This window comes from Cebus imitator, unplaced genomic scaffold (genome assembly GCF_001604975.1).
Source record: "Cebus imitator isolate Cc_AM_T3 unplaced genomic scaffold, Cebus_imitator-1.0 Scaffold53, whole genome shotgun sequence".
Lineage (NCBI taxonomy): Eukaryota > Metazoa > Chordata > Mammalia > Primates > Cebidae > Cebus > Cebus imitator.
Genome location: NW_016107368.1, coordinates 3768221 through 3781922, shown reverse-complemented (window position 1 = coordinate 3781922; position 13702 = coordinate 3768221). Strand labels below are relative to the sequence as shown.

The 13702-nt window shown below is 57.4% G+C and overlaps 2 protein-coding genes across 2 annotated transcripts in view; one reads left to right on the top strand and one right to left on the bottom strand.

Moving 5' to 3' along the window:
- NRTN (neurturin) overlaps positions 1 to 3534 on the top strand; it is a 5035-nt gene extending 1501 nt beyond the window's left edge. Inside the window, exon 2 of the mRNA XM_017528361.2 lies at positions 2959 to 3534. Coding sequence (XP_017383850.1) covers positions 2959 to 3383 — 425 coding nt within the window. The 3' untranslated portion in view covers positions 3384 to 3534. The remainder of the gene's footprint in view (positions 1 to 2958) is intronic.
- A 5859-nt stretch (positions 3535 to 9393) lies between these two features.
- Positions 9394 to 12461, bottom strand: LOC108304248 (4-galactosyl-N-acetylglucosaminide 3-alpha-L-fucosyltransferase FUT5-like). The gene is made up of 2 exons (XM_017528360.1): positions 12433 to 12461; positions 9394 to 10625 (listed from the first exon to the last, which is right to left on the bottom strand). The coding sequence occupies exon 2, from the start codon at positions 10611 to 10613 to the stop codon at positions 9501 to 9503; it is 1113 nt and encodes a 370-aa protein (XP_017383849.1). The 5' UTR covers positions 10614 to 10625; positions 12433 to 12461; the 3' UTR covers positions 9394 to 9500.
- Positions 12462 to 13702: the final 1241 nt, after the last annotated feature.

Sequence of the window (13702 nt, the reverse complement as noted above, 5' to 3'; positions counted from 1 at the left end):
AAAAAAGAAAGATAGGGCTGCCAGCTCCGTTGCAGGGAGGCAGGGACAGACATCCTAAAAGATTATTCAGGGTCAGGCATGGTAGCTCATTCCTATAATCCCAGCACTTTGGGAGGCTGAGGCAGGAGGATTGCTTGAGCCCAGGAGTTCATGACAAGCCTGGGTAACACAGCAAGACCCCCATCTCTACAAAAAGCCTTTAGAAATTAGCCAGGTGTGGTGGCGCATGCCTGTAGTTCCAGCTACTTGGGAGGATGAGGTGGGAGGATCAATTGAGCCCGAGTTCAAGGCCGCAGGAGCTATGAGTGCACATCTACACTCCACCCTGAGCAACAGAGCAAGACTCTGTCTCCAAACATTATAATAATAAATAAATTTTCTAAAAAAAGATGGGGTGGAGGGAAGTTGCAAATTCCCCCAGTGGCCTGGTGGAGCTAGGATGACTTCTGGGAACCGGGGTCTTTCAGCTCAGCTGTCACAAGGAATTAGGCTCTGCCCTAAGGTCCCCTGGGGGCCAGATGGAGATTAGACCTGGGCATTCGCCCGGTTGGCCCCGCAGCGCAGCGTGGGGGAGGGGTGGGAGGAGAGAGAGGCTGGATCTGAGGTCCCAGTGACCTGCCCCAGGGGACAGGGACCAAGGAGAGGCAGGAGATGGAGTGCAAGCTAAAAACCATGACAGAGACCCAGAGATTCAGGGGTAAGGAGGGCGGAGAAAGAGAAAGGAAAGACAGGGTTGAGGGCAGACAGACACAGGCAAAAGTGCTGCTGTAGGGACATGGAAATACCCACCCTGAGGGCGAGACCCTTTCCCAACTCCCCACCAACCCTAGTGCCTGCCCCACTGCAGGTGCCATGGGGCAAGGGCGGTATGTGGGCCCTGACTCCCGTGCCCACGCACATGTCCATGCGTGCAGACACTCTGAGGTGCAGATGCCAGTAAGGTGCATATACAGCACCTTTGGGTGTGTGCCACGAGCACGCCTGTGTGCACGTCTGCGCCCGCCCCTGCCAGCCCACACAATCCTTTTTTCTTGTCCTTACAATGCACAAGGGTGGCCTCCTCCGGCACGAGCTCCACGTCTGTCCTCCCAGCACTTCCCTCTGCAAGCAGTGAGAAGTCCTTCCTAGGACACTGGGACAGAGACCCCAGGCAGGGCCCCCAAAAGTCAGTGCTCCAGGACTTGCGGGGCAAATCATGAATGGAGGAATTTCAGGCACTGGGGAGGGTCAGAGCCCATGGGCAGGTGCCTGCCTGCCCTACTGTAAAAAGGGAGAGGCCACTGAGTCCCCAAGTCCCCATGTTCCAGGCTCCATGGTGGAATTTCAGGCTGAGGACCTTGTGTTCCGGTCCCTGTGCAAGCAGCCAGCCCCGTTGCAGGGAGGCAAGGACAGACATCCTAAAAGATGATTCGTAGTTTATATGGAATTCACATTTAGCCCGGCATCTGTATATCTGGCAAGCCCACAAATGTCTGCCCCAATGCACCCCTCCGGGGTGTGCCCCTAACCCCCCAGCACGGTCCCAGTCGCTCCAGTCCCCCTCCAGGGCTTAAAGAACATGGAACAGGTTGCTCAGTCATCGGCCGCCCCCCAACACCGACTTCTCACCCTCTCAGCCCCAACCAAGGCAGAGATTCTGCGAGCTCATGGAACAAACAGGGAAACGGAGGCTGAGGTTGCAAAAGTGGCGAAAGTGGCAGAGTCAGGCTCTGAGGCTGGGTTTGTCCGGTTTCTGAGACCCCCTGTGGGAACAGACACCTCCCCCACCGCCCTCCGGAGACAGACAGCCCCTCCTCCCCCAGGGCCACCCAGAGGCTCATTCTTTTGACAGCCAGGTGCACCAGCCTTGGGGGCAGGTGGAGACTCAACCCAAGATTTCCTCTCCCTAGCACAGGCGTGACGGCCACCTGCTGTGGGGCTGGGAGTCCCCCGCCTGCAGGTCCGGCAGCAGCGCTGCCTGTCATTCCAACGTCTGCGCTGCCCTCCCGGGGCTTCAGAGTTTGGGGGTGGAGCCAGCGCTTGGGTAATAAATTTAGGCTGTCAGGCCCTGGGAATCGGTGACTTGGGCACCTCTTGGCGAGTGTGGGAGAAGGCGGCTGGACCTGGGCCAAATTTGGGTGAACGATGGAGGCAGGAAGAATGTCCTTTAAGCCTGTCTCTGTCTTGGCCACTTGCTAATGGTGTGACCTTGGGATGGTCCGTTTTGTCATCTGTCACATGGGGTGGCCCTGCCAATACCTGCTGCCACCCCATGGAGTGGAGTCCCCACACAGGCCTCGAACACAGTGGGCTGCAGTGCCTCCTGCTCCTCTGCATTCTAAGAAGACCAAACACCCCGGTTAGCTTCTTAAATGGGGAAACTGAGGCTCCACTGCACGAGCAGAGCAGCGGGGATGGAGTCTGGAAAGCCCTGGGGCTGAGAGAAGACGTTGGGGACTGAAGAGGGGGCTCTAGAGATAGACACCTATGACAGCCTCACTGAAGAGGAATGGGGGCATGGGAAGCAGCCCCCTAACACTCCCCAGAGAGGGTGCACCAGGGTCCTGGGGCAGCCCAGCATAGAGGCGGGGTCTAGATAGGGTTAGGATGGAGGACGGGGAGAATGGAGCAGCAATGGGGTGAGAGTGGGGCCCAGAGGAGGTGAGTTCCAGACCCTGGTCAGCTCAGCTCAAGGTGGGATGGGCTGGAAAGCGGCCTAGAAAGGGGGAACCAGGTTCTGGGCAGCCGATGAAAGGGGCGCTGGACCAGCGTGGGGGTGTGAGTGTGCACGTGCCCCTCAATGCCGCCCAGAGAGGGTGCATGAACAGCTCAGCAAGAGGGTGGGGAGATCTGGGATCTGGGAGCGAGATGAGAGGCCGTCCAGGCCTGGCGTCCCAGCAAGGGTCTTCGTTTGCAGGGGTACAGCGGAGGCTCCCCTGCACCCACTGACCCCCCTTCTTTCTCTTCCTCCCCTCGCAGACCGTGCACTGCTGCAGGGCGCCCCGGATGCGGTGGAGCTGCGCGAGCTGACGCCCTGGGCAGGGCAGCCCCCCGGTCCGCGCCGCCGGGAGGGGCCCCCGCGGCGGCGCGCGCGTGAGCGGTCGGGGGCGCGGCCGTGCGGGCTGCGCGAGCTGGAGGTACGCGTGAGCGAGCTGGGGCTGGGCTACGCGTCCGACGAGACGGTGCTGTTTCGCTACTGCGCAGGCGCCTGCGAGGAGACCACGCGCGTCTACGATCTGGGGCTGCAGCGCCTGCGCGAGCGGCGGCGCCTGAGGCGGGAGCGGGTGCGCGCGCAGCCCTGCTGCCGCCCGACGGCCTACGAGAACAAGGTGTCCTTCCTGGACGCGCAGAGCCGCTACCACACGGTGCGCGAGCTGTCAGCGCGCGAGTGCGCCTGCGTGTGACCCTACCTCACCCAGCCGGCGCGATGGCCACGCCCCCCGCCCCGACGGCACCACCGACCGGCCCAGCGGCAGACTGCGCGTGCGCAGAGCACGTTGGCGCGGCCTCGTGACTCTCGCGATAACTGTACTGAGATAAAGTGTGGGAAATGGAGCAGGCTCGTGATTCACCCTCGGCGAGGGGCTCGCGGGTGGGCCGTGGGGCCGTCTCCGCCGTGAAAACGGGGACCAGTGGGAGGATGCCGTTTGCTTTGGGGGAAGGGTGGATGCAAAGGAAAACAGGGTGAACCGGGCTACGTTGGGAGAGACCGTCCTTCCCGCCTCCCTAGGGGTCCCTCTGCGCGTTCCCGGCGTGTCCCCACCTCTCGGCCGCGTGGGCTTCTGGGGAAGGGGATGTATGCTGCGGAGGAAGAGACCGAGGTCTAGATGGACCCAGTTTCCGCAGCTCGTTCCCGTCCTCACCTTTCCGCGGTGTGGGCTTCTGGGGTCTAGGTGGACCTCGTTTCCCCAGCTTGTTCCCCCGTCTGTACTTCTTTGCTGTATGGACTTCTGGAGAGGGGAAATGGAGCCACACTGCACAAGGAGACTGAGGTCTCGCTAGACCCAGCTCCCCAGCGTCTCCTCGTCCGCACTTCTCCCACTCTGCGGGCTTCTGGGGAGGAGGAAGGCGGAGCCACTCTGGATGAAGAGACTGGTCCAGGTGGTCGCACTTCTCCTGCTCTGTGGGTTTCTGGGGAGGGGGAGGGGAGCCACTTTGTGGATGAAGAGACTGAGGTCCAGGTGGACCCAGTTCCCCATCGTCTCCTCGTCCGCACTTCTCCCTCTCTGTGGGCTTCTGGGGAGGGGGAGGGGAGCCACTCTGTGGATGAAGAGACTGAGGTCCAGGTGGACCCAGTTCCCCTTCGACTCCTCGTCCGCATTTCTCCCGCTCTATGGGCTTCTGGGGAGGGGGACACTGAGGTCCATGTGGACCCAGGTCTGCCTTGCCCTACGGCCTCCTCGGGCCGGTCCTCCCCCACGAGAGTGAGCTGAAAGCCACTATCTCCTTCCACCAGCTACTAAAAATACCCGCAAGCTGCCCACCTCCCGGCGGGGAGGCCTGGGGCAGGCGCCAGGCCCATCCAGCCCGAAGCCGGCGCCTGCTGGGGTAGAGCTGGGTCCCCAGAGACCTGGGTCCTCTGCTCATAAAAGCCTTGGCTGGGCCTCGAGGGGGGATTTACGACGAGCCCTTGCGGAGGATGGAAAAAGCCCGGGACGGTGTTTAGATTTGCCCATGGTGTCACCTTGATGCTTGGCAGGCCTTGGGGGTTGGGTTCCCAGAATGCGGGAGGGGTCGGCGGGTCCCGCGGTCTGAGGGGCGGGGAAGGGCGGGCACTGTGAGCCCAGGGCGGGCAGTGGTGAGGCAGGACCCCTCCCCTCCTGCCCCTCAGACTGGGGGCTACAATTCTTCCCCTCAGCTGGGCCCCCTCCCCTCTCCCACACATCTGCCCCTTAGGCCCACCCTCTAACCACAGTGTCCGCCCCAGGCTCAGCCGGCCCCTCCCCTCCCTTCCCCCCCACAAAGCTGGAGGGCAAAGACCGCCCCCAGGGAGAATCCCTGGCACTTGGCTCGGCTCACGGGGACCCCCCCAGCTACAGCTGGACACACGGCAGCTAATCAGCAGGACTTCCCGGGGGCCCGAGAGCAGGGCTTGGCGGCCAGGCCCCAGCCCGTGGGTGGTCTGCTTGGGAAGCAGTTTCAGGGCTGCTGCTGGCTGGGGTCCCCGCCCACCCCCGCAGTCTCCTGACTGAGGTTTGGGGTGCTGGATTCCTCCACCGTTTGGGCTCAGACTGGCCTCCGCAGAGAGGCTGGAATTCTCAGATGCTCCTGAAGCCCCAGTGACGCTTACTGTGAGCCTCAGCTTCCCCATCCTAGATGGCCTGGCCTCAGAGAGAGGAGAGTTGTTCAGCCCAGGACACACATGGGGGTCTGCCGCCCAGAAGTTCCCCTGCCGCTGTGTATATGTGTGTGTGTGTTGTTCACCCTCCAGGGCCTCCCGGGACCTCGGCCTTCCTGTGCCCCACGAAGATCCAGAGTCCCAGCCACAGGCCGATGGCCCAGCCAGCCAGGGAATTGGAACATAAATAAACAGAGAAGCCCCTGCAGTCCCTGGGGGCTACATTCCCAACGGCGCAGGCCGCACACCGGCTGGGGGTCTGTCACACACACAAGGCACAGGGACTGTACAAGGGTTGAGCAGGAGGACCCATGACCCTACATGGGCTGTATGGGCTTCTGGAGAGGCACACTGCAAGAGGAGACTGAGGTCCAGCTCAACCTGCAGTTCTCCCACTCTGTGGGCTTCTGGGGAAGACAAAGGCGGAGCTGAAGTTAGTAGAGGGAGGTGGAGCCACTCTGGATGAAGAGACTGAGGGTCCATGTGGACCCAATGAGAGAACTACATACTCAAAAAGGGACACTCTTTTTTTCTTCTGTCTAAACGCGCCCAGGCTGGAGTGCAGTTGTGCAATCACTGCTGACCGCAACCTCCGCCTCCCAGGTTCAAGTGATTCTTGTGTCTTAGCCACTGGATAGCTGGGATTACAGGCACCCACCACCAAGCCTAGCTAGTTTGTTTTTTGTGTGTGCGGTTTTTTTTTTGAGACAGTCTCACTCTGTTGCCAGGCTGGACTGCAGTGGCTCGATCTTGGTTCACTGCAACCTCTTACTCCCTGGCTCAAGCGATTCTCCTGTCAGCCTCCTGAGTAGCTGGGATTACAGGCACCCGCCACCACGCCCAGCTGATTTTTTGTATTTTTTTTTTTAGTAGAGACGGGGTTTCACCATGTTGACCAGGACAGTCTCAATCTCTTGACCTCTTGATCCACCCGCCTCAGCCTCCCAAAGTACTGGGATTACAGGCGTGAGCCACCGTGCCCGGCCAATTTTTGTATTTTTAGTAGAAACGGGGTTTCACCATGTTGGCCAGGATGGTCTCAATCTTCTGACCTTGTGATCTGCCCGCCTCGGCCTCCCAAAGTGCTGGGATTCCAGACGTGAGCCTCTTCGTCCTTCCCGGCTAAATTGTTTTTTTCTATTTTTAGTAGAGATGTGGTTTTACCACGTTGGCCGGCTGGTCTTAAACGCCTCAGGTGATCCTCCCGCCTCAGCTTCCCAAAGTGCTGGGATTACAGGTGTGAACCACCACGTCCAGCCTGAGAGAACACTTTCAAAGTCACTTCTCATTCACAAAAGCACACTGCATCACACCTGTAGTCACAGACACACACTCGGAGTGCACACATAGCCTGAGTCGCCATCCTGTTCATCACACCTGCAGACACACTTGTGTCCACGCACAGCCCTGCGGCAGCCACACAGCGAAAGACCCACATAGACACAGAGAGCCTTGCACACTCAGAGAGGGGCCTCTGAACTGTCCCACATGCGAAGGTACACTCAAGGGCAAGACGCGGTGGCTCACGCCTGTAATCTCCACCTTTTGGGAGGTTGAGGCCGGACAATCGCTTGAAGCCAGGAGTTCAAGATCAGCCTGGACAACAAAGCGAGAGCCCCGTGACGGTGCATGCTTCCAGTCCCAGCTACCTGGGAGGCTGAAGTGGGAGGATCGCTTGAGCCCAGGAGTTCCAGCTTGCAGTGAGCCATGATCATGACACTGCTCTCCCATCTGTCTCTAAAACAATAAATAAATAAATAACATACTCTCAGGCCGGGCACAGTGGCTCACGCCTGTAATCTCAGCACTTTGGGAGGCCGAGGTGGGTGGATCACTTGAGGTCAGGAGTTCGAGACCAGCCTGGCCAACATGGTGAAACCCCTTCTCTGCTAAAACCACAAAAATTAGCCGGGCATGGTAGGGCACATCTGTAACCCCAGCTACTCGGGAGACTGAGGCAGGAGAACTGCCTGAACCCGGGAGTTGGAGGTTGCAGTGAGCCAAGATTGTGCCACTGCACTCCAGCCTGGGCAACAGAACAAGACTCCATCTAAACAAAAAACCAAAACCAAAACAAAAAATGACATACACTCCCAGGGCCTTCACGTTCAGTCTCACACCTGGAATAATCACCACACGAATACACATGCACACACAGTCGCACCCACAGTGACACGTTCCTGGCAGCCATACACTGAGTGTCGCCCCAGCCACGTGCACCCCCATGCTGAAGGTCACTGACACACCCACCCCCCTTTTTCTCGGGGAGCCTCTGCCCTTCTCCGTCCTGTCCCTAACACCTCGGCTGACTTAACTGGCCCCACCTGGCACTGTGTCTGGGCGGGAAAGTTCCCCTTGTCCCAGCCAGGTCCCACTTTGTCCCCCAGACAGCTGGGACCCCACTCCCCACCCACACTGGGCCTTCCTCACCCCACTCAGTCAGCCCACCCCAAGGAAGCAGCTGGAGATGCACTTCCCAGGGCTCTGACACCTGTCCCCGGGGCCATAGAAAGGTCTAGAACAGAACACTTGGGACCAGATCACTGTTGGTTGGGTGGCCATCTTATGGATCATAGGGGGTTGAGAGTAATCTGGCCTCTCCCACTAGGTGACCTCATCCNGGGAAAGTTCCCCTTGTCCCAGCCAGGTCCCACTTTGTCCCCCAGACAGCTGGGACCCCACTCCCCACCCACACTGGGCCTTCCTCACCCCACTCTAGAACAGACAGGTCTAGAAGCAGCTGGAGATGCATCTCCCAGGGCTCCGACACCTGCCCCCAGGGCCATAGAAACTTCTATCTCTGGACACTTGGGACCAGATCACTGTTGGTTGGGTGGCCATCTTATGGATCATAGGGGGTTGAGAGTAATCTGGCCTCTCCCACTAGGTGACCTCATCCCCCTCCCGCACTTCCATGGCCAAAAATATCTCCAGACCTTGCTGAGCGTCCTAAGGGTAGAATCACCCTGGGGAGACAACCACTGTCCTAGAATGAGAAGAACACATCATCAGTTTTCTTTTCTTTTTTTCTTTTGAGATGGAGTCTTGCTCATGTTTCCCAGGCTAGAGTGCAATGGCGAGATTGCACTCTCTGCAACCACTGACTCCTGGGTTCAAGCAATTAACCTGCCTCAGCCTCCTGAGTAGCTGAGATTACAGGTGCCTGCCACCTCGCCCAACTAATTTTATACTTTTAGTAGAGATGGGGTTTTACCATGTTGGCCAGGCTGGTCTCAAACTCCTGGCCTTGTGATCTGCCTGTCTCGACCTGCCAAATTGCTGGGATTACAAGCATGAGTAACCACACCTGGCTCTTTTTTTTTTTTTGAGATGGAGTCTGGCTCATGTTACCCAGGCTAGAGTGCAATGGCGAAATCTTGGTTCACTGCAACCTCTGACAGCCAGGTACAAGCAATTCTTCTGCCTCAGCCTCCCAAGTAGCTGGGATTACAGGCACCCGCCACCACGCCTGGCTAATTTTTGTATTTTTAGTAAAGATGGGGTTTCACCATTTTGGCCAGGCTGGTCTTGAACTCCTGACCTCAGGTGATCCACCAGCCTCAGCCTCCCAAAGTGCTGGGATTACAGGCATGAGCCACTGCACCCGGCCACCTCATCGGATTTCCTTGCAGTATGACATCTGGAAAGGGTACAGTCTTTGTCTCTCTGCGCCCCTCCCAGGCAGTTAACAACATCACAGACAAATCAGCCGGAACTCTCCCTTGTGGATGGGCCCCAAGAGTGCCAGTTCCCAGGGCCCAGTGCCTTCCAGGGTGAGGTCGCAAGGAGGTGAGGCTCCTAGCAGGTGAGATGCAGTGTGGCAAGATCTCTGGGGCCAGGTCCCAGTGAGTAGAGTCCCCAACAGCCAAGATCCCCAGCAGGCGAGGTCACCAACAGCTGAGGTCCCCAGCAGGTGAGGATTCCACAGGGGATGCTCCTGGAAGCAGTGAAGTATGTAAGGTCCGTGGTAAGTGACATTCCTAGTCACCAAAGCCTCCAGCAGGTGAGGCCCCAGGCAGGTGAGGCCCCAGGCAGGTGAGGTCCCAGGGAAGTGAGCCCAGCAGATGATAAGGCCCCAGGTAGGTAAATCCCCAGACTAGTGAGTCCCTAGGTGGGTGAGGTCCCGCTCAGTGAGGCCCGGGGAAAGCGCGGTCCCCGGCAGCCCAGGCCCCACGCCGGCCTCTCAGGTGAACCAAGCGGCTATGCTGCGCACCGTCTGGTACCTGGGTTCCTGCTGCAGCTTCCAGCAGGCCTGGCAGAAACACCGTGCCCAGCTGAAGAAGCCAGGCCGCAGCGTCTCCCGCCAGCGAAAGTAGCGCAGGTAGCGGGCGTGGTCCTTGTCCAGCGCCTGCAGGTACTGGGCCAGGTCCTTGGGGCTCTGGAAGTCGTCCACGTGGATGAAGGTGTCGGGCGGCAGGAACTTCTCGTAGTTGCTCCTGCTGGGGCCCAGCACCACGGGCACGGCCCAGGCCCCCATGGCGTTCTTCCACAGCTTCTCGGTGATGTAGTCGGGGTGCAAGGAGTTCTCGAAGGCCAGGTAGAACTTGTACTGGGACAGCGTCTCCATCATGGTCCCCTGGGGCAGCGGCTTGTGGGAGCGCCCGTACACGTCCACCTTGAGATGCGCCTGCAGGGTCTGGTAGTAGCGCACCCTGGCGGACTGTGGATTCCAGTTGGACACCGCCCAGGCCACCAGCTGGGTCTTGGCCGAGAGGTTGAGCGGTGGGTGGGCAGGCTGGCCGGACCACGGCTCCAGCCAGCCGTAGGGTGTGAAGATGTCGGAGTCGCGGCGGTAGGACATGGTGAGGTTGAAGTATCCGTCCAGGGCTTGCAGTTTCCAGCAGTGGCTGGGGGACTCCATGCTGAACCAGACCCAGCGCTGCCCCGGAGGCCTGGTGCGGGGCGGGAGCCGGGCCCTGGGGTTTTGCATAATGTCCCAGTGGTGCACGATGACCGCGTCTGCCTGTGGGTACACCTGGCGGTTGGCAGTGATGTGGCAGTCAGCCGTGCCGGGCACCATCTCTGAGCAGCGGGACAGAGCCACGGGTATGTTAAAAGGCCACGTCCACAGCAGGATCAGGAGGGTGGGGCGGGCGGGGGTCCCCGTGCTGTCCTGGCAGTGGGACCTATTGGGAGCCCCAGTGACAGGTTTCACTGCCATGAGGGACCCAGTGGCATCATCTCGGTACACACGCAGGTAGGAGAAGAAACACACAGCCACCAGCAGCTGAAACAGCAGCCCGGCCAGACAGTGGCGCCACGGCCATCGTGGCTTGGCGGGGCCCAGGAGTTCCATGGGTCAGAGGAGCTGGAAGAGATGAGAGAGGAGTGAGGGTCATTGGTGACAATGGCCTGCTTATCAAAGCTCCCAGCCGTGAGTCCTTAGAGGAGCTGCCATTATTCCCATTTCAGAGATGAGAAAACCGAGACCAAGTGACTCACAGCAAAAATCAGCACAGCTGGTGTCTGAACAAAGGGAGCTTGGCCCAGAGTCCACTTCCTCCCACCCATTAGACAAGCCCTTTCCCGGCATCCCCGAAGTCTTCCCCAGGCTAGTAAAATACATACGCCCTGGAGGCAGGGGACAAGGCATAGCTGTTCATCATTGCTCTCCATGTCCCTGGGGCAAGGCGTAAATCCATGACTAAGGCAGGGAAAGGTACAATGAGATTGGGTTTTTCAGGTCATATACAAGGTGACCGGCTGAGCACAGTGGCTCATGGCTTGTTAGCTCCAGCACTTTGGGAGGCCGAGGTGGGCGGATCACCTGAGGTCGGGAATTTGAGACCAGCCTGGCCAACATGGTAAAACCCCGTTTCTACTAAAAATACAAAAATTAGCTGAGTGTGGTGGCACACACCTGTAGATCCAGCTGCTTGGGAGGCTGAGGCATGAGAATCACATGAACCTGGGAGGCAGAGATTGCTGTGAACCAAGATCACACCACGGCACTCCAGCCTGCGTGACAGAAGGAGATTCTGTCTCAAAAATAAATACAGTAAGCCAGGTGCAGTGGCTCACGCCTGTAATCCCAGCACTTTGGGAGGCCAAGGCGGGCAGATCACGAGGTCAAGAGAATGAGACCATCCTGGCCAACATGGTGACACCCTGTCTCTACTAAAAATACAAAAATTAGCTGGGCGTGGTGGCATGCACCTGTAATCCCAGCTACTCGGGAGGCTGAGGCAGGAGAATTGCTTGAACCTGGGAGGTGGAGGTTGCAGTGAGCCAGGATCACGCCACTGCACTCCAGCCTGGCGACAAAGCGAGATTGTCTCAAAAATAATAATAGTAAATAATAAATAAATAAATAATACATTAATTAATAATAAATAGCTGGGTTTGGTGGCTCACGCCTGTAATCGCAGCACTTTGGGAGGCCGAGGCAGGCAGATCATCTGAGGTCAGAAGTTTGTGACCAGCCTGGCCAACATGGTGAAACCCCATTTCTACTAAAAATACAAATATAAGCCGGGCATGGTGGGTTGAGCCTATAATCCCAGCTACCCAGGAAACTGAGGCGCAAGAATCACTTGAACCGGGAAGGCGGAGGTTGCAGTGAGCCGAGATCCTGCCTGGGTGATAGAGCGAGTTGCCATCTCAAAAAAACATACATACAACATACAAAATAAAATAAAACATGTTAAAAAGACCAGCCTGGGCAACATGGCAAAATCCCAACTCTACTAAAAATACAAAAATAAGCCAGGGATGGTGGCACACGCCTGTAGTCCCAGCTACTTGGGAGGACTGCTTGAGTCTGGAAGTTCGAGGCTGCAGCGAGCTGTGATCGTACCACTGAACTCCAGCCTGGGTGATAGAGCAAGACCTTGTCTTAAAAAAAATAACCATCCTGGCCAACATGGTGAAACCCCGTCTCTACTAAAACTACAAAAACATTAGCCCAGCGTGGTGGTGCGTGCCTGTAGTCCTGGGTACTCAGGAGGCTGAGGCAGGAGAATTGCTTGAAACTGGAAAATGGAAGTTGCAGTGAGCCGGGATTGTGCCACTGCGCTCCAGCCTGGTGACAGAGCGAGACTCTGTCTCAAAAAATAAATAAATAAATAAAATAAAACAAAAATAAGGTAAGACACCGAAAACTTTCACTTGTACACCTTAAATGGGCTTGCTGTATGGTTTGTGAGTTAACTTCCTTGTTCTGTTGCCAGGCTGGAGTGCAGTGGTGCGATCTCAGCTCACTGCAGCCTCCGCCTCCCAGGTTCAAGCGATTCTCCTGCACACCACCATGCCCAGCTAATTTCTGTATTTTTAGTAGAGATGGGGTTTCACCACATGTTGGCTAGGATGGTCTCGATCTCTTGACCTCGTGATCTGCCTGCCCTGGCCTCCCAAAGTGCTGGGATTACAGGCATGAGCCACAGTGCCTGGCCTCAGATGAAGCTGTTTTAAAACGACCTAGTGGTACCCGGGCGTGGTGGCTCATTCTTATAATCCCAGCACTTTGGGAGGCTGAGGCGGGCAGATTACCTGAGGTCGGGAGTTCAAGACCAGCCTGACCAACATGGAGAAACCCCGTCTCTACTAAAAATAGAAAATTAGCCGGTGTAGTGGTGCATGCCTGTAATCCCAGCTACTCAGGGGACTGAGGCAGACGAATCGCTTGAACCCAGAATGTGGAGGTTGCAGCGAGCTGAGATTGCACCACTGCACTCCAGCCTGGTCAATAAGAGTGAAACTCCGTCTCAAAAAAAAACAAAAAACTAAAACAAAATGACATAGTGGTTGACTGCTTTCTCTGTGGGACCGAGCTGGTCTAAACCTTGCAGTGCTGAGTGGAGTTCCCTGCAGGTGACCTGAGTGTGATCAAAAGGGATCCAGACGCCAAGTCCCAAGTTCATGCCAAGGTTCTGGAAACAGACTCAAAACACAGGCGCTAGGGGACACTCCGAGCTCAGAGTGGGAGGGAGGCCGAATTTTGACCAATCACTGCTTTGCACTCGGGCTCTAGAGGCTCAGGCACAAGGTAAATTTTTATAAAGTCACTGATATTAAGATGGAATTATGTTGACCCGAGATTTATGGTACCTTCTCCTAGGAGACAACGAAGTCTTTGTCAATGACCTTCAGGAGGGTGGACTGGAGGAAACAAGTGATTGGCGGGGGGTAATTAGGACTGAGGTCCCACCCAAACTGAACCCAAGATCTCTTTTCCTATTAAAAGACAGAAAAATGCCGCTCTGGGGTGGGGCGCGGTGGCTCACGCCTGTAATCCCAGCACTTTGGGAGGCCGAGGCGGGTGGATCACGAGGTCAAAAGATCGAGACCATCCTGGTCAACATGGTGAAACCCCGTCTCTACTAAAAATACAAAAAATCAGCTGGGCATGGTGGCGCATGCCTGTAATCCCAGCTACTCAGGAGGCTG

Excerpts from the sequence above, each read along its gene's own strand:
- LOC108304248 (XM_017528360.1), bottom strand. The coding sequence starts at position 10,613 with ATGGAACTCCTGGGCCCCGCCAAGCCACGATGGCCGTGGCGCCACTGT.